Here is a 22,357-nt window from a genome sequence, read left to right as displayed (position 1 = left end):
ACGCGGCTTCAATTAATTTGAAAATGCCTGCCGCTCATTAATCAATTTACTATTCCCTGCTTCCCCCACCCACAGGCGCCTATGATTGGTTGCAGTTAGACACGCCCACATGCTGAGTGACAGGTGTCTAACTGCAACCAATCACAGCCGCCGGTTGGCAGGTATATACTGTGCAGTAAAATAAATAATTAATTAATTAATTAAAAAAACGACGTACGGTCCCCCCCAATTTTGATACCAGCCAGGGTAAAGCCATACGGCTGAAGGCTGGTATTCTCAGGATGGGGAGCTCCACGTTATGGGGAGCCCCGCAGCCGAAAAATATCAGCCAGCAGCCGCCCAGAATTGCCGCATCCATTATATGCGATAGTTCTGGAACTCTACCCGCCTCTTCCCAATTTGCCCTGGTGCGTTGGCAATCGGGGTAATAAGGAGTTAATGGCAGCAACTGATAGCTGCCACTAAGTCCTAGATTAATCATTGCAGGCGTCTATGAGGCCTTCCATTCCTACAAGGAATGGAAGGCCTCCCATATGATGGCAGGTTGAAAAAGTTAGATATGTTTAGCTTAGAAAAAAGACGTCTCAGAGGAGATCTCATTTATATGTATAAATACATGTGTGGTCAATATAAAGGACTGGCACATGACTTATTTCTTCCGAAAACAATACTAAGGACCAGGGGGCACTCACTGCGAGTGGAAGAAAAGCGATTCCGACACCTAAATAGGAAAGGGTTCTTTACAGTTAGAGCGGTCAGACTGTGGAATACACTACCACAAGAGGTAGTAACGGCAGATACTATAACAGCTTTTAAAAAAGGGCTGGATGATTTCCTCAGTACACAAAACATTGTTGGTTATAAATGACTTAGTGACTAAATGTAGAACTGGTGGAGGAAGGTTGAACTAGATGGACCTAGGTCTTTTTTCAACCTAAGTAACTATGTAAACTATGATTAACCTATAAAGGTAATTAACACACACAATGAAAAATCCTTTATTTGCAATAAAAAACACTAACAAATACCCTCGTTCAACACTTTATTAAGCGCCCAAAACCCATCCATGTCCGGCGTAATTCAAGGAGGTCCCGCTTCGCTTCCAGCTCTGCTACATGAAGGTGACAGGAGCTGCAGAAGAACACCGCCGCTCCTGTCAGCTCCACGCTGCAACTGAGGTGAGTAACGCGATCAGCGATGATGTAACTCAGGTTACTCGCGGCTACCGCTGGATCCTCCAACTATGACAGCAAGTCGCCCGAGTGACAGCGATGAAGTCACAGGTGAGTTGCGGTCGCGGGGGGAGGACTCCAGCTGGCCGCGGGTAGCCTGAGTGACGGCAGCGCAAATCGCGCTGCTCACATCAGTCACTCAGGGGATTAGCGGTCACCGGTGAGTCCTTCACGGGTGACCGCTAATCAGTACGCGACACCCAGACAGAGCCGCAGTATGACAATGAAGTCAGGTGAAGTTCACCCGAGTTCATTCTCATCGCGCAACTCTATCTGCCGACATGTATCAACGACATTGAGCTTCACACACGGATCATTTCACACGGACATTACACGTACGCATACACTGCCATTCCACATGCACACACGGCTAGCATACGCCATCACACGAATGTCATACGTACCGGAGAAACGCCCATAAAAACGGAACACGGACCCGAAAAACGGAACGTGAGACACGTACGTTTTTTATGCGGAAGTGTGTTTTAGGCCCTAGCTGCAGCCTTTTTTCCTCTGCATTTCCTCCACCCTCATGTGGATCAATGACCTTTCGTTAGGCGACTATTATATGATGTCATACACACACACACACGTTATTGGATTCCTAATGTCCATGCATGGACCGCAAACATGGAGTTCTCAGGGAACTCCTGTAACTGTTCAAATTCGTCCATCTGAATTAATATTTTTTAAAGTCCAGCTGGACCCACCGAACCTGAACATCTGCGGGTTCACTCTTCACTTAACATGATTCATCCCAATGTATTGTAGCTTATTTTGGCAATTATGCCCTTGTCTGAATCGTATTCCATCCACCACGAGTATCCATCGGGTCGTGTGATATTTAGCTGGAACCAGGGTTTAGTGACCCATCCAACTATAGTCAATGTAGCAGATACATCACGAGGTACATCTTCTCCCAAAAATCTAGATTCAGTCCAGGTTTCATTGTGTATACAGTCTGGTACCAACACCTCCTGTGGTTCCAGAGGTAAGGCTAAATAAGGCATAGTCTTTGAAGAAATAGGACTGTGTGTGCAGATCCAACAGTCTTTTGGCTTTTCTCCTTCCATGTCCTCAGTAAGAGAAATATGGTGGCGAATGAGTTTATTATCCCAGTCCATAGTTAAAAGTTCGCTCAGTGTCTTTGTTTGGCGCAGCAACCCTGCTACACCTAGCAGGATAATTAGCAAAACTGTCATTCTGCCGGTGGAGTGACCTTTTTACAGTGACTGGCGTGGATCCAGGTGGGTTTTCCCTCAAGTTTCACTGAGGTGGATGTAGTCAGCTAGACTTGGAATGGGCCATCAAAGCGTGGATCTAGGCTCCTTCTCACGTGTCTGCGCACGACCACCCAATCACCTGGATTCAGCTGATGCACATCTGCACTTGCATTGGGATCTGGAATGGATGAAAAGACATGTTTATGCACCACATTAAGTCTTTCCTGTAAGGCCTGGACGTAGGCTGTCATAGTGCCGTGCTGCATCTGTAACACTTGTGGAAAGTAGAGACCTGTTTTTGGGGCACTACCAAAAAGGACTTCAAAAGGAGACAAGCCTGTCTTTCTATTTGGAGTGTGTCTGACTGAAAAGAGTGCCAGGGATAAGCACTCTACCCAATTCTTTCCTGTCTCTGCCATGGCCTTTTGAATTTTTAGTTTAAGTGTCCCGTTTAATCTCTCTACTTTTCCACTGCTCTGTGGATGATAAGGGGTATGGAATGCCTGCTCTATTCCCAGGGCCTGCATAATGTCCCTCATTATTTCTCCAGTGAAGTGTGTACCCCTGTCACTTTCTATGGCTTCTGGGATGCCATACCGACAGACTAGTTCCTTCATCAGTTTTTCTGCAGTTGTTTTAGCATTTGCACATTTTACTGGATAGGCCTCAACTCATCCTGAGAAGAGATCTACACATACCAGGACGTATTCATACACTCCTACCTTGGGTAGTTGTATGTAGTCTATTTGCAGTCGTTGAAACGGATAGAGCGGTCTGGGTGTTGCTTTCTTAGGGACTTTTACTGTTTTACCTGGGTTGTGTTGTGCGCCGATAATGCAGGATTGTACATGTTTGGAGGCTACGTAACTGAAGCCAGGAGCGATCCAGAAGGCATTCACCTGGTTACACATGTGACTTTTTGAGGCGTGAGTGGGGCCATGTGTTGCTTGTGCCATCATAGGGAACAGGGACCTTGGTAAACACAACCTATCCTTACTTTCCCATACTCCATTCGAGTTCAGCCCAGCTCCCATTTTCTCCCAGTGTTCCTTCTCTGTTTGGGCAGCCTGATGCTGGAGGGATTTCAGGACATCCAGACTCACTGTGGCTGGGACTTGCTGGCTCCCTGCCACTATCCTCTGATCCCTAGGCCTCTTTGCCGCTGCTTTCGCAGCTGCATCCGCCCTTCTATTGCCCGCTACCTCCAGTGAGTCACCTTTTGTGTGTGCTTTCACCTTAATGATGCCAACCTGGACTGGTAACATTAGTGCCTCCATTAACCGTTTTACCAATTCTGCATTTTTAATAGGCTTACCAGCTGACGTAAGAAAAGCTCTACTTCTCCAGATAGGGCCAAAATCATGACAGATCCCAAATCCATACTTTGAGTCTGAATAAACATTAATTTTCCTACCTGACCCCGCTCTACACGCCTCAATGAGCGCTGTTAGCTCCGCCTCCTGCGCGGACATGTGCGGCGGGAGTGGTTCAGCTCGGATTACCTCATGTGAGGATACTACTGCATATCCAGTGTAGAATCTCCCATCCAGGTGATATCTGGAGCCATCTACAAAAAACTCAAAATCTCCATTAGTAATAGGTGTATCATAGACATGTGGAAAACCTGCTGTCTCCTGACTCATCAGCTCTATGCAGTCATGTTCATGCATCATGTCAAAGTATTCATCCTCACTTGCTACCATTGTCACCAATTCCCCCTTTTCTGAATCTACTGGCAAAAGAGTGGCTGGATTCAGAACATTACACCTCTTGAGGGTGACATACTCAGGAATCAGAAGGGCACATTCAAGTCTGAGCTGTCTGGCCATAGACAGGTGTTTTGGTTGGACTTGCACAAGTATAGCATGGATGTCATGCGGGGAGTAAATTGTTAAGGGAAATGTCAATGTGATCTCGCAAGCTTTCCCTAGCAGTACTGCAGCAGCCGCTACAGCACGGACACATGTGGGTGACCCTCTGACAACTGGGTCCAATCGCGCTGAGTAGTAAGCTATTGGTCTTTGTTTGTCACCATGTTGCTGTGTGAGGACGGCTGTCGCATGCCCTCCCTGTTCTGTGCAAAACAAGAAAAATGGTTGATCGTAATTTGGAATACCCAGGGCCGGGGCAGATACAATGAGTAGTTTAAGGGAATGAAAGGAATCAATAGCTTCCTGAGTGAGGTCAAAGGGGTCAGATGACAGACAATCATAGAGGGGTTGCATCATTTGCGAGGCAGACCTTATCCAAGGCCTGCAGTATGACACTAAGCCCAAAAAGGTGCGCAGTTGCCGGTGGGACCTGGGTAAGGAGAGATTTTGGACTGCTTGTTTTCTCTCCTCAGTCAGGTGTCTCGTACCTTCAGAGATACAGTGACCCAAAAAGGTTACCTTTTGCTTACAGTACTGTAATTTCTCACGTGAAACTTTGCAACCATTCTCTGCCAGAAAACACAGCAAAGAAATTGTGGCTTCCTTGCAGGACGTCTGGTCTGGACAGCAGAGCAAAAGGTCATCCACGTACTGCAATAGCGTAACCTGTGGATGAGGCGGTTGCCACTGTTCCAGAATTCCTGCCATAGCTGTGGAATAAATGGTAGGTGAATTCATTCCTCCTTGCGGGAGGACTGTCCACATGTACTGTTTCCCCTCATGTGTGAAGGCAAAAAGATACTGACAGTCAGGGTGTAGAGGCACAGAGAAAAATGCATTTGCCAAATCAATTACTGTAAAACATTTGGCGGTCCCTGGGATTTGTGACAGTAAGGTATGTGGGTTTGGAACAATTGGTGTTACACTCTCAGTGACAGCATTGACAGCTCTCAAATCATGCACCATTCTGTACGTGTCAGGGGAACCTTTGGGCCCTTTTTTCTTGATTGGATACAAGGGAGTGTTACAGGGGGAGGACCTTTGTACTAGAGCCCCTGCTTCCACGTATTCTCTTATATCTCTGGTCAGGGCCATTGATTTGGCTGGGCTTAAGGGATACTGTTTTAAACAAGGAGGAGTGGAGCCTTCTTTTAATTTTATCATGACTGGGGGAATAGTACATGTGGACAGTCCTCCCGCAAGGAGGAATGAATTCACCTACCATTTATTCCACAGCTATGGCAGGAATTCTGGAACAGTGGCAACCGCCTCATCCACAGGTTACGCTATTGCAGTACGTGGATGACCTTTTGCTCTGCTGTCCAGACCAGACGTCCTGCAAGGAAGCCACAATTTCTTTGCTGTGTTTTCTGGCAGAGAATGGTTGCAAAGTTTCACGTGAGAAATTACAGTACTGTAAGCAAAAGGTAACCTTTTTGGGTCACTGTATCTCTGAAGGTACGAGACACCTGACTGAGGAGAGAAAACAAGCAGTCCAAAATCTCTCCTTACCCAGGTCCCACCGGCAACTGCGCACCTTTTTGGGCTTAGTGTCATACTGCAGGCCTTGGATAAGGTCTGCCTCGCAAATGATGCAACCCCTCTATGATTGTCTGGGGGGAATAGGAAGCCGACCAACATCAGTTTTTCCCTTTGCCCATACAATGTCTGGAACTTGTTGCATTGCTATGTCTTCACTAGTTCTGGTATCGGACACTCTCGCAGATTTGGACATGTACACCATTGCTGCAATCTTGCACAAGTGTTTGTCAGAGAGGGGACTTGTGACTGTAATACCTTCTGGGGTGTATTGTATGGTAGCCTGGATAGCACTTAACACATCAGCCCCCAGCAAATTCATAGGAGTGTTTTCACTAACAATAAGCTTTGTGAGAATTTCCTGGCTATCTTGTAATCTCAGCTTCATCTGTTTTGTCAAGGGAGTTTCAGACACCAACCCCTCCACCCCGACACACTCCACAGTCTCGTCGCTCACCAATCCCTCCACCCCGACACACTCCACAGTCTCGTCACTCACCAATATTTTGATATCAAGGTCGTTTCTTGCACTGTACCCCATGTTTGTCCACTTCAGCTGTAACCTCCCAAAGTACGTCTCTATACTCTCCCCTTTTTGCTGTGTCACGTCAGTCATCAGTACAGACTGCTCTGTTTGTTTCTTGGTAGCCCATCCTTTCAATGCCTCACAGTACGTCATTCCAGACCTCTCAGACTGAACATCCATGACCCATGATTGCTCCTTTATCATATCAGTATGCGTCTTAATTATGTGTCCCAGCACGTCACCTGCCTTTGCAGTCACCAAACTCTCGAGGTCTGACCAAGTGCATTTATAAGTCACCTGTATTGTCTGTATTTGCCTGTAAAATGGGAAAGGTTGGTTTTCAGGGTCAGGTAACTGTTTCAACATAGCTAGCTGGTCAGAGGGGCTCCAGGGGTAATATTCCTGTGTCTGTCTGATTCTTGTGACCTTCCTCGGTCGGGATGCATCTGATTTTTTTGTACTTGTCCCAGGGAGTTCTTTTCTTTCCTCACCGTCAGCTTCCTCCGCAAAACTCAATTCCTTCACTACCTCTGTCTCAGTGTCAGCGTCCTCTGTCATCACATGTGACCTGGTTCGAACAGGATTTAGTGCAATCTGCCTAGGGCGAGTAACATTACACGTAGCACAAGTACCTCTCCAGTCTGGGTTTTTCTGACTACAATGTTTACAAGTCCATTCATCTGGTCTGGGTTTCTGCTTATGTGAAGGGGGGGCGGTAGCAGTCACAATTCCTGCTTTTGGTGCATTAAAACATTCATAATACACCTTATCTCCCGCTGTGGTCTCTTTATATCCACAATGCTGCACCTCTTCAGCCACACGACACCATTTATTTACTTGTTGCTCTACTCTCTTATCTTTTATCCAACCTCTCTTTTCTTCCCTGAATCTGTGCCATTTCTCAACATCCAAACATCCGTACTCTGGCATGTCTGCCTTTTTGAGTATCGGTCTGACATTTTTCACTGCTTCTTTGCCTTCTCTTTCTTGCACTATCTGTTTGGCTGTTTTGGATCCTGCTGGAGCCCCACGCTGCACACTGAACAAGTTGCCCATGGCTTCAACTTATTCCCACACAGCCCACCTTTCTGCAAATGCCCTCTCAGTGTCCCTGAACCTTGTTAACAGGCCACACGTCTCCTGGCAAGTCAGAATGGGCTCTCAAGTGGTAGCAAGAAGGCTCAATCAGCATTCACTCTCACCTGCTACACTTGTAGGGCGTATTGGGAAGGGTTAAAAACACCTCTCACCCAATAGACCAGATGACTAAAGCAGGAAGGACCAGGTGTGATAGTCCTCTCACCTGCTAGACCATCTCCATGTAAGTGGGAAGGCCACACGGCTCTCTAACCCACTTCTTCAAATCTGATGTGCAGTTGGGTACTTCATGCTGGTCCTTTACAGAGTATTCCAGCAACGAACGTAAACTAGAGTTAAACCAATACAATTTAACAGAGCTGACTTCTCACAAAGGGCAGAAAATCGCGCAGCTGTTCACTTGACCCCTCCCAAAAGAATGTCAGTAGCGCACAGTTTGTTTAGCAAGAGTGTTATCTCGTTCAGATTCAGCTTTCCAAAACACAATCCTAATACCCACTGGTATAATACACAATCCCTGCAGAAAATTGAGACTACTTATATACCTTCACAGCACTTGATTCTAGAAACATATGTAACAATACACCTTCCAAGGATCAGTTAACCTCACATGCAAATAAAATTATCTAAACCGCTCTTGACACTGATGGGAAAAAATACATATGTCAGGTATCCACTCAAATACTCTATATGGCTATGCCCTGTGACATGTCACAACCGGAACATCTTTTCACAGTCCACAGTATAGCCTATAACCATTAGACTTATACATACATATTATTTCACCAAGTCTCTTATCTCAATTACTTGTCACTTTGTTATTCAGAGGCTTCTCATCAATATACAACAACCTATTGCCTGCCTACTTTATCTAGGCATTAATATGAAACCACTTATGAACACATATCCCTAGACCAGTGTATTGCCCATCAAAGATGCAAAGATGGCCAAAGCAAAACACAAAACACAGCAACACAGCAAATGCAATTATACAGAGACTGTCCCAAATTCCGTACTATGCAATCTATGCAATCAGTTAATGGACGGACAACAGATTATCTTATTACTCTATATTTCAACTCTCATTCAGACATGCATGAAAAAAAAACAATACTCACTGGTGATGCCAGAGTTCTTGAACCGTGTGTACAGCCTTACCCAGAATATTCGGGAAATCAGAGAGAGTGAAATGAAGTGTAAGAATAAAGCTTCTCACCTTGCTGCAGCTGAAATTTCACTGTCTCAAGAGTCCCCAAAACTTCTTCCGAATAGGCTGGTTGGCCACGGCCCCACGTTGGGCGCCAAAACTGTTGTAGCTGTTCTGTTTTGTCACAAGTCAGCTTATGGGATCACAAGTGAGGTCCTCTGAATTAGGCCTCTTCAGACCTAATCAAGATCGAGCGCTCGGAGAGAAAAGACCAGCATCCATGTGAGCATGATCAATTTCTTCTGTTTATTTAAGGAAAGTACAGTTTATTTATACCATTTACAGATCAATGTGATATTGCAAATGAAGAGAAAAAAACTTCTAGCTGAACTTTACCAGTTGCTCATATAACCTTTAAGTTTTAGCAAAACAAAAATGTAGAGTCATGCATATGAGATAAGAAGAAGATTAGAAGAACATTTAGAGACCATAATAATCCTTGAGCCGGTCTCTTATTCCGTAGGCTCCATGACTATGAACTACCATCAGATATACTTACTAATAACAATAAATCTTTAATGAAGAAATAGAGAAACTATTAACCCTTCTATATCACTTACATATTGTGTGTAACTAACTATCTGACATAAGGCAGTATCACATGAACACGTTACAGGTGCATTATTCTGGTCCGTCCATATATTTAATGAAGACAGTATCAGAGATATCTATGATGTTTTCATTCAATAACCTCATTCTGGATTTTTGAATCTGTATATACATTCATCATATAACCCACACGCAAATCATTATAGTGAAGATCAATAACACCGTAAAGAGATACAAAACAAGGACCAGGCGATCCACGATCTCTGCCACTTTCAACCAGTCTGATTTGGCTTCTTTTTCTTTCTTAGCAAAATTTAAGTCATCACGAATTTTCAAAATTTGTGACAAAAGTTTTTTCAGAAGTTTAATTTCTTGGCTATTTGTTTGTTTATCAAAATGCTTCTTTTCCTTTCTGACGTTTTCTTCATTTGCCGTAACTTTTGTAGCAGTGTCAGGTTCTGTAAAATGACAAAAAGAGATAAAATGAGCCAATTACTTTTTTCCAACAAAAATTGCATTTCCTTTTTTAGTTACACTCACCATTATCTACAGTGACTTGTGTGACAAGTTCAGTTGTTATAGCCTTCTTGAAGCATAATATTCGGGCCAGATATTTAAAGACAGCCGTCTTTATCCAAAGCGGGAGAATTGCATTGGTGTTGGACTGCTCCAGCATGTATAAGGTAGTAATAGTTCCAACGATACTAATTACCATCATTGCCATACAAATGCAGCAGAAAATACCTAAAATTATTAAAATATCAAAAATGGAAGAATGTTTAACTAAACAAAAAAGATCCTTTAAAATCAGTAATGAGTACCACAATACAGTATATAAAAGTTTCAAACTGCAGAGGTCCTTGAAGGAACATACCTATCATAGGAGTGTTATCCGAATTGGGCAATGAGTCCTTCAGAATCAGGAGAAGTACAGAAAATCCCAGAACAATGGTGATCTTAAAACCCAGTCTTTCGGTGTAACTCTGGCGATGTCCATGAAAACCAGGAAGCATGCTGGCATTATGAGGGTGATTATATAAATCATAGGAGCTCTTCTAATATAAATCTAGATAAAGAAGACAGCTATAAGAACATATAAAATGTAATAATTTCACCCAAAACTCCAATTATGGCCTGGATAGAATTGTTGGCACTTAATATTTAGTTGCACATCTTTAGGAATAAATAACTGCAATCAATTGCTTCCAATAACCATCAACAAGCTTCTGACACATTTGAACTTGAATTTTTGATGACTCTTCTTTTTCCAAACTGCCCCAGGTCTCTCATATTTGAAGTATGACTTCTCCCAACAGCAATTTTAATTACCGTATTTTTCGCCTTATAAGACGCACTTTTGTTCCCCCAAATTTTGGGGGAAAGTAGGGTGCGTCTTATAAGCCGAATATACGGGGGGTGTGTAATATATATATATATATATATATATATATATATACTGCAGGGTCCAGGGGAGGTGGGGGCAGCTCTGGAGCACAGTGAACGCTGCGGGCAGCAGCGTTAGATCTCCTGCTCCCGCTCATATAATATGCACAGCCGCTGTCCATCTCCATGGTGCTGAAACTGCACCGCAGTGACAGGCCCGGAAAGCGGGGCATATTATATGTCCCTGCGCCCCCCTGTGATCGCACATGCCCCCCCTGTGTTAGATATGGCCCCCATGCTGCTGCTCATTCTAAAATAGAAAAGCTTTACTTACCCCCTCCAGCGTTTCTCCCCGGTGTCCCTGCTTCCACTGTGATCAGGGACACAGATATGAAGTCACTCTGCTGTGCCGATCACATGACTGGCACGAAGAACCAGGAAGTGGAGGAAGAGAAGCACAGAGGGAGACAGGAGGGAGATCAGCGCTTGAGGAGCTAAGGAAAGAGTGTTTTATTTTACTATGGGCAGCAGTATGGGGGCGATATCTAACACAGGGGGACTTGTGTGATCTATAGGGGCCATGGGCAGCACCATGGGGGCGATATCTAACACAGAGGGATTTGTGTGATCTATAGGGGCCATGGGCAGCACCATGGGGGCGATATCTAACACAGAGGGACTTGTGCGATCTATTGGGGCCATGGGCAGCACCATGAGGGCGATATCTAACATAGGGGAACGTGTGCAATCCATAGGGGGCCATAGGCAGCACAGGGGAATGTATGCAATCCATAGAGGGCCATAGGCAGCACAGGGGAACGTATGCAATCCATAGGGGGCCATAGGCAGCACAGGGGAACGTATGCAATCCATAGGGGGCCATATGCAGCACAGGAGAACGTATGCAATCCATAGGGGGCCATAGGCAGCACAGGGGAACGTATGCAATCCATGGGGGTCCATAGGCAGGACAGGAGAACGTGTGCAATCCATAGGGGGCCATAGGCAGCACAGGGGAACGTGTGCAATCCATAGGAGGCCATAGGCAGCACATGGGAACGTATGCAATCCATAGGGGGCCATAGGCAGCACAGGGGAACGTATGCAATCCATGGGGGGCCATAGACAGGACAGGAGAACGTGTGCAATCCATAGGGGGCCATAGGCAGCACAGAGGAACGTGTGCAATCCATAGGAGGCCATAGGCAGCACATGGGAACGTATGCAATCCATAGTGGGCCATAGGCAGCACAGGGAACGTGTGCAATCCATAGGGGGCCATAGGCAGCACAGGGCAACGTGTGCCATCACAAGGGGGCTATATTCAATATAAGGGGGCCATATCCAGATTGAGGGGGCTAATTTTAGGATGGGGGGCTATGAGGGACATATACCCTATATGATTTGTTAGATGGACACTGGCATTATAAGATAGACCCCATTTAACATTAAAAGAAAAATTCTCTTTTCCTTCACCAAATTTGGGGGTGCGTCTTATAATCAGGTGCGTCTTATAAAGCGAAAAATACGGTAAGTGCTAGAGTAGAGAAACCGGGTGTATGCCGTGCTGTCACCAAAAAGTCCAGATGTTGATTATTTTAAAATTCTTTTATTCAGGTTCACCCCTGGTTCATCAGGTATCAACCTATTGTGCTTTTATGTTTTCACCTTGACTTCACGTCTAGTATTTAGAAATGACACACAGAAAAAGAATTGAACGCATGAAGAAAGAGAGGTTCAAAAATTATTGGAAAGTCTGGCACCAGCTGAAATCTATTAGTAATTAGAAATAAATCCTGCCACTTAGTGAAAAATAATATCAGCTGCTTCAACTGATGGCCTATAAAAAGGTGTCTCATTACCAAGGTAGCACACAAGAAACATCTCATGCTGAGTAAAACCAGTGAGCTGTCTCAAAACCTTTGCAACTTTATTGTTGCAAAACCTACTCATGGCATTGATTACAGAAGAATTTCTAAACTAGTGAAGGCTCTAGTGAGCACTGTTGGGGCCTCCTTCCAGAAGTGGAAAGAGCATCATTTCACCATTGTCACAGGTGTATCACAGTTGGCAGATAGTCCTGGGTTGTCCGGCTGTATAAGGTCACAGCATTTGGCTACAGAAACTCTCTGATATTCTATTCTTCCTGCTATAGAGTAAATGGTATTCTATGTATCTTTTCTCGTTTGGGTTAATCCCTTTCCTTTTAGGACCCTGTGGATATCCTCACCTTTCAGCTGTTCATCATCACTTCCCTTTGTGTTCTTAAATACCCACATTTCCCCTTGGTGCTTGCTGGTGATAGAGTTATATTCTTATACAGGCCTTGGATTCAAGCGGTCATCTTGTATTTATCTGAAGAAACATTGTTTGTTGCTGTTTTTCTCCAAGTCTTCTTGGAAATAAGTTAATCATTCACTTTTTCCTGTTCGTGCTCCCTGTGTCTTCTTTAGAGTTAGTGGAGTTGACTAAGAGATCATCTCATCCATTCCTTACCTCTGGCCTAGTTCAGGGTCAGCCAGGGCTAGGTATCCTGCTCAGCACATTGGTGTGGAACCCATCTAGTGTGGTTAGGGGAGCCAGGGGCCAGAGAAAGGTTTGGTCAGGGGTCACCATCTCCCCCTTTCCTAGACATAGGGTTTCTCTTCTCTTCCCTGTCACCGTACACGTGGTAATTCCCCATACCTTGCGTGAAAAATCAAACTGGCCACAGCCAGGTGCTCCCAGCAAGATTTCAGACAGATGAGTGAAAAGTACTATCCAAAGAGTTGCAAGAGCCAAGAACTGCCTGTGAAGAGCTACAGAAAGACCTGGAGTCAGCAAGTACAATATTTTCAAAGAAAACAATTAGTAATACACTCAAACTACATGACCCGTATGCACTTTGATGAATAAAAAGCATGTTCAAGAGTGTTTAAAGTCTGTTTAACAAAATTTAGACAATCATGTGAAATACTGGGAGAATATTGTCAAGTCAGATGAGTCCTAAATTGAATAGCTACCATGATGCACACCATGTTTGGATGCCTTTAAAGGCCCTGTCACACTAAGCAACATCGCTAGCAACATCGCTGCTAACGAACAACTTTTGTGACGTAGCAGCGATGTTGCTAGTGATGTCGCTGTGTGTGACATCCAGGAACAACCTGGCCCCTGCTGTGAGGTCGTTGGTTGTTGCTGAATGTCCTGGGCCATTTTTTAGTTGTTGCTGTCCCGCTGTGCAGCACAGATCGCTGTGTGTGACAGCGAGACAGCAACAACTAAATGTGCAGGCAGCAGGAGCCGGCTTCTGCGGAGGCTGGTAACCACGGTAAATATCGGGTAACCAAGAAGCCCTGTCCTTGGTTACCCGATATTTACCTTTGTTACCAGCCTCCGCCGCTCTCACTGTCAGTGCCGGCTCCTGCTCTGTGCACATGTAGCTGCAGGACACATCGGGTTAATTAACCCGATGTGTGCTGTAGCTAGGAGAGCAGGGAGCCAGCGCTAAGCATTGTGCGCTGCTCCTTGCTCTGTGCACATGTAGCTGCAGTACACATCGGGTAATTAACCCGATGTGTGCTGTAACTAGGAGAGCAAGGAGCCAGCGCTAAGCGGTGTGCGCTGCTCCCTGCTCTGTGCAGCTGCACCCTGTACTCTATACCCTATATATGTACCCTGTGCAGCTGCATCCGGTGTGCGCTGCTCCCTGCTCTGTGCACATTTAGCTACAGCACACATCGGGTAATTAACCCGATGTGTGCTGTAACTAGGAGAGCAGGGAGCCAGCGCTCAGTGTGCGATGCTCCCTGCTCTCTTCACGTGTAGCTGCGTGCGCTGGTAACCAAGATAAATATTGGGTTGGTTACCCGATAGGTAACCAAGATAAATATTGGGTTGGTTACCCGATATTTACCTTAGTTACCAAGCGCAGCATCTTCCACGCGGTGCTGGGGGCTGGTCACTGGTTGCTGGTGAGCTCACCAGCAACTTGTGTAGCGACGCTCCAGCGATCCCTGCCAGGTCAGGTTGCTGGTGGGACCGCTGGAGCGTCACAGTGTGACATCTCACCAGCAACCTCCTAGCAACTTACCAGCGATCCCTATCGTTGTTGGGATCGCTGGTAAGTTGTTTAGTGTGACTGGACCTTAACACTAGAGATGAGCAAACCTGTTTGGTAACTGTTCGCCAATTTCAATTGTGGTACAAGCCTTAGCTTGTTTGTTTGGGCTCGGCAACCCTGAGCACTTTCCCAAAAGTGGGTAATGTTAGTTTTTTTTTCGTTTTCTGCCCCCGAACGCTGGCCACATTTCCAAACATTCTTTATTAAAGCATTTTCTGCTTCTAGAGTGTGGTGTTGTATGATAATGTGGGGATGTGTAAAATCAGCGGAGGAGGCAGGGACTCTAGACTGAGACATGGCTTTTGGCGCGTGGCACCATTAATTTATTCTTAACTTTATTAATGGATGTTGCTGCAGCCAATCATGGTGCAGCAAACATCCGCAAGATTCAGACAGAGGTGCTCCTGTGATTGGCTGCCTAAGTTGCATGTCCGTGTGCATATATATTGCGGACATGTTGCGTTGGTGTCATTTTGTGAATGTTAAATGTTAGGGAAGCTCCTGCCGCCGAGGATGCTAGACAGTCAGCTTACTTATGGGTTTAATGCTAGCTAGATGAGATAAATAGGACAGCGGGAGTTTACAATAAGGACGTGCAGTGTAAGGAAAGGTGTGTGTGTGTGCCACAATTAGGCACAATTCATGATCGAAATAGGGATTGGTACTTGTAGTGCCTGTTAAAGAGTTGCCAATGAAGCATGTAAATACATAGGTATTGCTACTGTATGTATTACTGCCTGCTCAAAAGTATGCAAACACATTTATAGGTATTGCTAGTTAGCAGTACCTGGTCTAAAAAGTTGCCAGTGAAGTATTTAAAAAGTGTTTTTTGCCAATGTGAATTTCCTGCTGAAAATGATGCAAACATTTTTATAGGTATTGATCGTTAGCCATGCGTCGCCTAAAACGTTGCTAAGGAATTATTTAACAAAGTGGTTCTTGGCAATTTTAACTGCCTGCTAAAAATTATGCAAACACAGTTATAGGTATTGTTACTTGTTAGTGCCTTGGCTAAAAAAAGTTGCTAGGGAAGTATCTAAAAAGTGTTTTTTGGCAATTTTAATTGCCTGCTCAAAATTCAGCAAACACAGTTATAAGTAATGTTACTTGTTAGTGCCTGGCCTAAAAATGTTGCTAGGGAAGTACAGTATCTAAAACGTGGTTCTTGGCAATTTTAATTGCCTGCAAAAAAAATCTGCAAAGTTATAGGTAATGGTACTTTTTAGTGCAGGCATGATTAGTCTAAAAAAGGTGCTAATGTACGATCTAAAAAGTGGTTATTGGCAATTTTAATTGCCTGCTGAAAACTTTGCAGTGAAATACATGCATAGATATTGTTAATGGTGCCTGATGAAAATTTGCTATTAAACAAGCAAAAAAAAGTATTTTGGCACTTTACCATGTCTGCTCAAAATTACACAGTGAACCACATTTGTATGTAGTGGTACTTTTCAGTGTTTTCATAATATTGCCAACTCAGTCAGGAAATAAATAATTTATCTTTTGTGTCAGGTGTGTGACAGGTATGGGCGTAGGATTGTTTAAAAAGGGGAATGGTACATTAACCATGAGTTGTAAATCACAAGTTTGTTGTGGAAGAGGGAATAAGTGGGGTGTTGGAGGTGTACGTGTGGGATGTTCTTTTTGGTCAAAGGTCTAGTGATCAAACGCCGGCTCATCCTATCCGCATAAAATGTGCACAGCTTCTGTTACTGGACAGCCAACTTTACTAGATTTCTTTGGCAGCCGCACATTGCTTCAAATTCGAAATGAGGCTGATAAACAGCAGGTGTTAGAGGGGATTGCAAGTGCTGCATTAAGTAGCCTCTCCTCTTACTCCACCTCAAAATCACACACAGTTCATTCCTCAGAGGTGCCACCCCAATTACAATTGTTTGCGCCACAAATTTCCAACCAGCAAACTGACTGTGGGGAACCACACATGGGTGAGTCTGCAGAGCTGTTTCCACATTCTATCCCAAGGGCATTAGAGTTCTGCTCCAAAGATTCCCACAGGAGGAAAGCATCTGTAATACTATTGTATGTACTGAGGATTTCGATTGCGTTAGGGCAATGACAACCAGAGACGAGTTATTGGTGCAAAAGACGTTTTATAATATGTAACCGCAATATGTGCACAGAACAGAATATACACAATAATATGTAACCGCAATATGTAAACAGAACAAAATATACACAGTGGAACATAAGCACAGTAAATACCTGCCGGGTTCTGAGCAAAGGGGAATTCCCGGGGCCGCGCACTGGACTCCCCCAGGGAGACCGCCAGAAGCGAACCCCTATACAGGGGCTGTCCGGCAATCACCCCAGAAGGCCCAAATGTACAGCAGCCGGGACACAAAAGGGAAACAGATATAGTCCAAAAAATGTCCGTACGTGATGTGAGTCCTAGGGTGGATATGAACAGAAGGGACTGGGCAGAAGTGCTGACCAGAGACGGCAGACAGAGTCCGAGCACAGTTGGATGAGAGGTGAAGTCCAGAGCTGGTGTCAGGTGTTTCAACCGTATCCAAACAGCAATCAGGAGATGAGAGCAGCAGGGCAGGAGTACACAGGAAGCAGTATACTCAGGCAACTAGACTAAGCTTAGGGGCGGGCTTTTAAACAGATGAACAGGAAGTAGGGCAACAGAACAGAAAACTCCATGTTAACAAAGGGCAAGATCCTTCAAAAGAAAACTGGAAATCCCGGAACTCTGACAGCATCTGCACCGATGCCCAAAATCTTTGTGAGTTGAATCCTGGCCTGGACAAAGTAGGGTCCCAGCAGGATACCGATCCTTGTCAACTGACGTTAACCCCAGGGGGTGGAGGTGATCATGATGAGACTCAGATACCTGAGCTGCACGCATACTGTGCTGCGATGTTGCTTCAGGAAGAGGAGGAGGGGGGGCAACATGGAGCATGATGGTGAAGTAGATCCCACTTGGTGTGAACCTAGAGACACGCAGTTGAGTAGCTCAGTAGATGAGAAGGAGGAAGCCGAGGATGTTACGGTGGCGATTCCCGTAGAAACACGTAGTGATGCAACCATAAGAAGAAAGGCATCCTCAGCCATAACTCTGGCTGTGGCCAGCAGCGGTTGCGAGTTTGCAGTTGGCAAGAAGGGTTGACTAGCCAAGGCCTTGTTTGAGACCGCAAAAGATGACCCAACTTTCATTGTCTGCCAACATTTTAAACAATGACTGAGTAGAGAAAAAAATTCAAATAATTTGACTACTACAAGCATGAACAGGCACATGTGCAACCAACATGCATGCATTACTGTGGAAATCTCACTGCGCTAAAATGCGGACTAATGGGCCCACCCAACCACCGGCCGCCAAATCAACATCGTCTGCTGCTTGTTCCTACTCTTGCATCACAGGCGAAACTATTGTAACACAGGTCTCTGGCCGTAGAACCTCCTCTTGTGTACCCGCTACAGTGGGGTTGAGTGAGGGCCCGTCAGGCGTTACGGAAAAGACCGTGCCTAGTGTTTTTTATCCATGTGACACACCGAGTACACCACATGTTTCTCAGTTAAGCATTACATCTCCCACTACACCTCCCTCCCAGTCCACCGCTCGGTTGTGTACACCTTACTCCACCCTCTCTCAGCACAGCAGCCAGTCCTCGATCTTGCAGTTTTGGTCACGTAAATGACCATTTTCTCCCCCACAAGGCAAAGTGAAGTGCTTGAGCTTCACCATATCGAAACTGTTAGCCATGGAAATGCTGCCTTTCCACCTGGTGGAATTGTTTCCAAAACCTGATGGCCATCGCAGTTCCCCAATATCAGTTGCCATTACTTCTCTAATAAAGTTGTGCCTGCGCTACACCATCATGTCACAGCCAAGATGACCTTTTCCTTGAAAAACTCACTGTCTCCTAGGGTGCATTTCACCACCGGCACCTGGACGAGCCATCATGGACAGGTGCGTTATATCTCGCTGACTGGGCACCAAGTTACTCTGTTGGCTGCAGGGGCAAGCGGAGAAGGGGCTGCTTCCCAAATGTTGAAAACCCTAAGGCTTTCCAGACAACCTTCTAGATCTACAGCTTTCTCTTCTGCTTCCACCACCTCCTCAAGGGCCTCCACCTATGCCCTCAACCCCTCACTTAATGTAATACATGTTCCAAGAGTGCAGAGAGAATCCCCCTACCGCCATACAACTCAGCCAGCCAGGGCTCAATGCAATCAGGCAGTGCTGAAATTAATCTGCATTGGAGAATGCAGTTGTGATGCCCTGACAAAATCATGGTGTAACAGATGACTGTACCCCTCCTGGGTGCAGGAATCACCTTCTCCTTGGAATTCTACCAACACCACACCACACACAGGTAACATCAGCCACAAAAGCCTAGTCACCCCCCCTGGACAATATGGACACACCAGTGGGCGGGACCAGGTGGATGAAAACGCCCACCTAGGGGTCCTGAGGTGTCAGGGGAGGGAGCACAACAGATTAGTCTGGACACAGGAAGTGTGAGGAGTGGAAAAGTGACAGCTTAGTCAGGGGTTGGAGCCCCTAGACTACTGGACTACCTGAGCTGACTAGGTGGCAGAAGGCAGAGCAGAGCCGCAGGCGACGGAGATCCGGTTGCAAGAGACCTTAAGTGGACCGGGGCAGTGTTGTAGCCCGCCGGTGCCGACAGCGGGGATCTGGTCCAGAGGCCATGCACAGTCGAGTACCTGGACCTCAGGGAAAGGACCGCTTCAAGCATCTTACCGATTAGCCAGCAGAAGACAAGGTTCCAGATCTTGTCCCACGAGTAGCCCAGAGAGCGAAACGGAAGCCCAACGAGAGGGATAGGGCATCCGCCAGAGTCCACAGAGATCCCACGGGTCAGTTTTCGCGGGCAAGAGCTCCCAACACACAGAATCACAGGGAGGGGACTTCTCCCATTTTATGTGGATTAATTCACCGCAGAAGAAACTACAAGTGCAGGAGGAAGGGCCCCTGCCCTGTCAGCCTGTGTGCGGGACTAAGCACACTCCTCCAGAGGCTCCCGGCATCCGGCCTTGGTTTACAATATGGACTTTGTGTGTTTTATTGCCACAGTGAGTACACCGGTACCATCCGGTTCCTTCCAAAAGACTGCTCCCTGCACCCTCACTATCCAAAAGGGGACTACACCTCCCCTACCCGTAGAGGGGATTCCACCTTGCTGCCCCGCTCCATCAGCCACGGGCACCCCCCATACCAAGGCAGCGGTGGTGTCACCAACCCTCACCGCAACCCACAGGTGGCGTCACTGACAAACTCTTCCCCTGTAAATCCCCCCTTTTTATTGTTGTGGGCGACGGGCCACTGCACGAGCCCCGGATCCGGCTGCCACTCGAGCCCCAGCCACGATCCCGGATCCGAGCACCTCGGGTAGCCTTCCCTGACGTGGTCAGTCACCCCCTGCCTGCGACAACTTCTGGCGTCACAAACAGGATTCTTACCCCATCCGTTGATCTGGGTGAAGTGCGCTTTTCCTGGACTGTTAAACCGTGAAACGCAGACATTTTTGGACCAACACCATCTTGCCCGCCATTTTGTCGCCAAAAAACCACGACCTCACCATCTTCTTCCCCGAAAAGAGTGCAAATCTGAAGCCCTGCCCCCCTAAGAATGCGGGCAGAACCCGGTGATTCCCAGAGCAGAAAGACTGCTGCTGGAAAACCAAGGGGGAGGGAAAGAAAATCGGCATGTAACCAGAGGAGATAAAGTTCAGGGACACCAGGACACTGCAGAAACCCGTTCCTGGACACCAACGTGGCAAGATGTCACAGCAGCCTGGCAAACAGCGCTCGTAGAGCCCCATTCCCGGAACTGCAGATTGGATTGAGGAACAGACAGAGAAGATGTGCCGGAGGATCCAGGCCCAAGCTCACTTCATATTGGCGAGGTGGACGATGGAGATGAAGGGCCTGGCTGCAGCAGTCCAGACGCGCAAGATGGAGATGGCCTCGGAGAAGCGGGTAAGCACTGACCCACGCCCCTATGTTCCCTAGGAACCGGCCGGCCCGGCTGAGGGGTCCGGTCTGCCCCCGTCCGCCACGTCGCCTCCTTCATCGCCCGTGTCCACAGCCAACGCCCTGACCGACCCGTTACCTCGACAGCGGAACCCGTGCAGTCTGCAAGTGAGGACCCAGTTCCAGGGACCTCGAGCCTTGCACTCATCACCGCCTTGGCACCCGTCCCGGCCCCAAGCCAGGCCGCAACACTGATGACATCTCATCCGGTCCGAGCCAGGCTGCAACCCCGATGACATCTCATCCAGCCCCGAGCCAGGCCGCAACCCTGATGACATCTCATCCGGCCCCGAGCACAGCTGCACCGGTGATGACGTTGGCTCCGGCTATCCGCCCGGCCGCAACGGAGGTGGCACCTGACCTAAAATCTACCCTGGCGGCAGCACCAACCACTCCCAAGCATCCCGTCCTGGCTGAGGAGCATCCGGAGTGTACCTGCAGGGAAATGGAGCAGGCCACTGATCAGTGGGGCCCACGGCAGTATGTGAGGCCGGTTGTAGCCGGCGCCGAGGGCATCCGAGTAGGCCTGGCTCCTAAGCAGGAGGCGGAGCACGGAACCCGTGCCCCATACTGAGAACGGCAGCAGCTACGCAGAGAGATAGCTGCCAGGGAGAAGCGCAAGGCTGATGAGCTTTTCCGCACTTACAAAGAGAAAGAGTGCCTGCGGCAAGCTACCCTCCGGGTCCAGGGCCCGACCTACCGAGGGCAAGTCCGCCATTTTGATTTCCAAAAGGGGTGGGGATTCATATATGAGCCGGGACTGGAAGCAGAAATCTTTGTGTCCCGAAGGGATGTAGCCCCTCATTTGCCAACTGGCCATCCAGACAGGAATCTGGAACCCAGGGACATGGTCAGCCACACAAGGCATTGTGGAGAGCGGGGGTGGTTTTCCCTTGACATAAAGAAATGGATCGTGGTCAACGAGCAGCCAATGCCGCGCCTCCCACCGTCACTTGCATGAAAAAGAGTAAAAGGGTAGCGGATCCTGGCTACCCCCCTTCCCAGTTTAAACCCAGCTTTTCCCCTGTTTATTTTTGATGGACCAAGGCCTCTGGACTTGTAGAGGCCACCCAAAAAAACTTTCTTGGGTCTTTGTATATACCCCCATCTACCTTCTTGTTGTCCCACCATCAGAACTGCAACACCCATTGGAGTGGACTGAGTGGAGGAAGGGCCTGTGGTAGAGTCGGCCAAGGCCGTCACCAGCAAAACCGGTGGCTAACCTTCAGGCCAGGGGATTCCAGAACTTTGGGACCCTTTGGGGTGGACTGGTGGGTACGAAACTGCTTCCCGGTCACCAAGGACACCAACAAGAACTCGAGGCGGTGTGACACCAGAGTTAACGGTGGCACCGGAGGTGCAGGTGTTTTGGGTGGCAGGTTGAAGGGAGAAGGTGATGTCGTTTTTGCAACGTTTAAGGAATGTGCCTCCCTATTAGGGAAGAAATGTTCATGTTATATTATGTTATGTATTTACTATTTTTACATTCTTTTTGATGCAGTTAAAATAAATAACGGTGCCGGACAGCCCGAGGACGGGCTGTGCTTTACCAAGGGGGAGTGTGACAACCTGAAAAAATCAGGGTGTCACAGATAACTGTACC

The 22,357-nt window shown here is 46.9% G+C and overlaps 1 protein-coding gene across 1 annotated transcript in view; it reads right to left on the bottom strand.

Moving 5' to 3' along the window:
- Window positions 1-8,923: 8,923 nt before the first annotated feature.
- The window catches only part of LOC142254378 (5-hydroxytryptamine receptor 3A-like), a 103,521-nt gene continuing 90,087 nt past the window's right edge, over window positions 8,924-22,357 (bottom strand). The window contains 4 exon segments of the mRNA XM_075325423.1: window positions 8,924-9,703; window positions 9,786-9,989; window positions 10,120-10,224; window positions 10,227-10,311. Coding sequence (XP_075181538.1) covers window positions 9,423-9,703; window positions 9,786-9,989; window positions 10,120-10,224; window positions 10,227-10,311 — 675 coding nt within the window. The 3' untranslated portion in view covers window positions 8,924-9,422.

Source organism: Anomaloglossus baeobatrachus, chromosome 10 (genome assembly GCF_048569485.1).
Source record: "Anomaloglossus baeobatrachus isolate aAnoBae1 chromosome 10, aAnoBae1.hap1, whole genome shotgun sequence".
Lineage (NCBI taxonomy): Eukaryota > Metazoa > Chordata > Amphibia > Anura > Aromobatidae > Anomaloglossus > Anomaloglossus baeobatrachus.
This window is presented reverse-complemented; position numbering and strand designations above follow the sequence as displayed.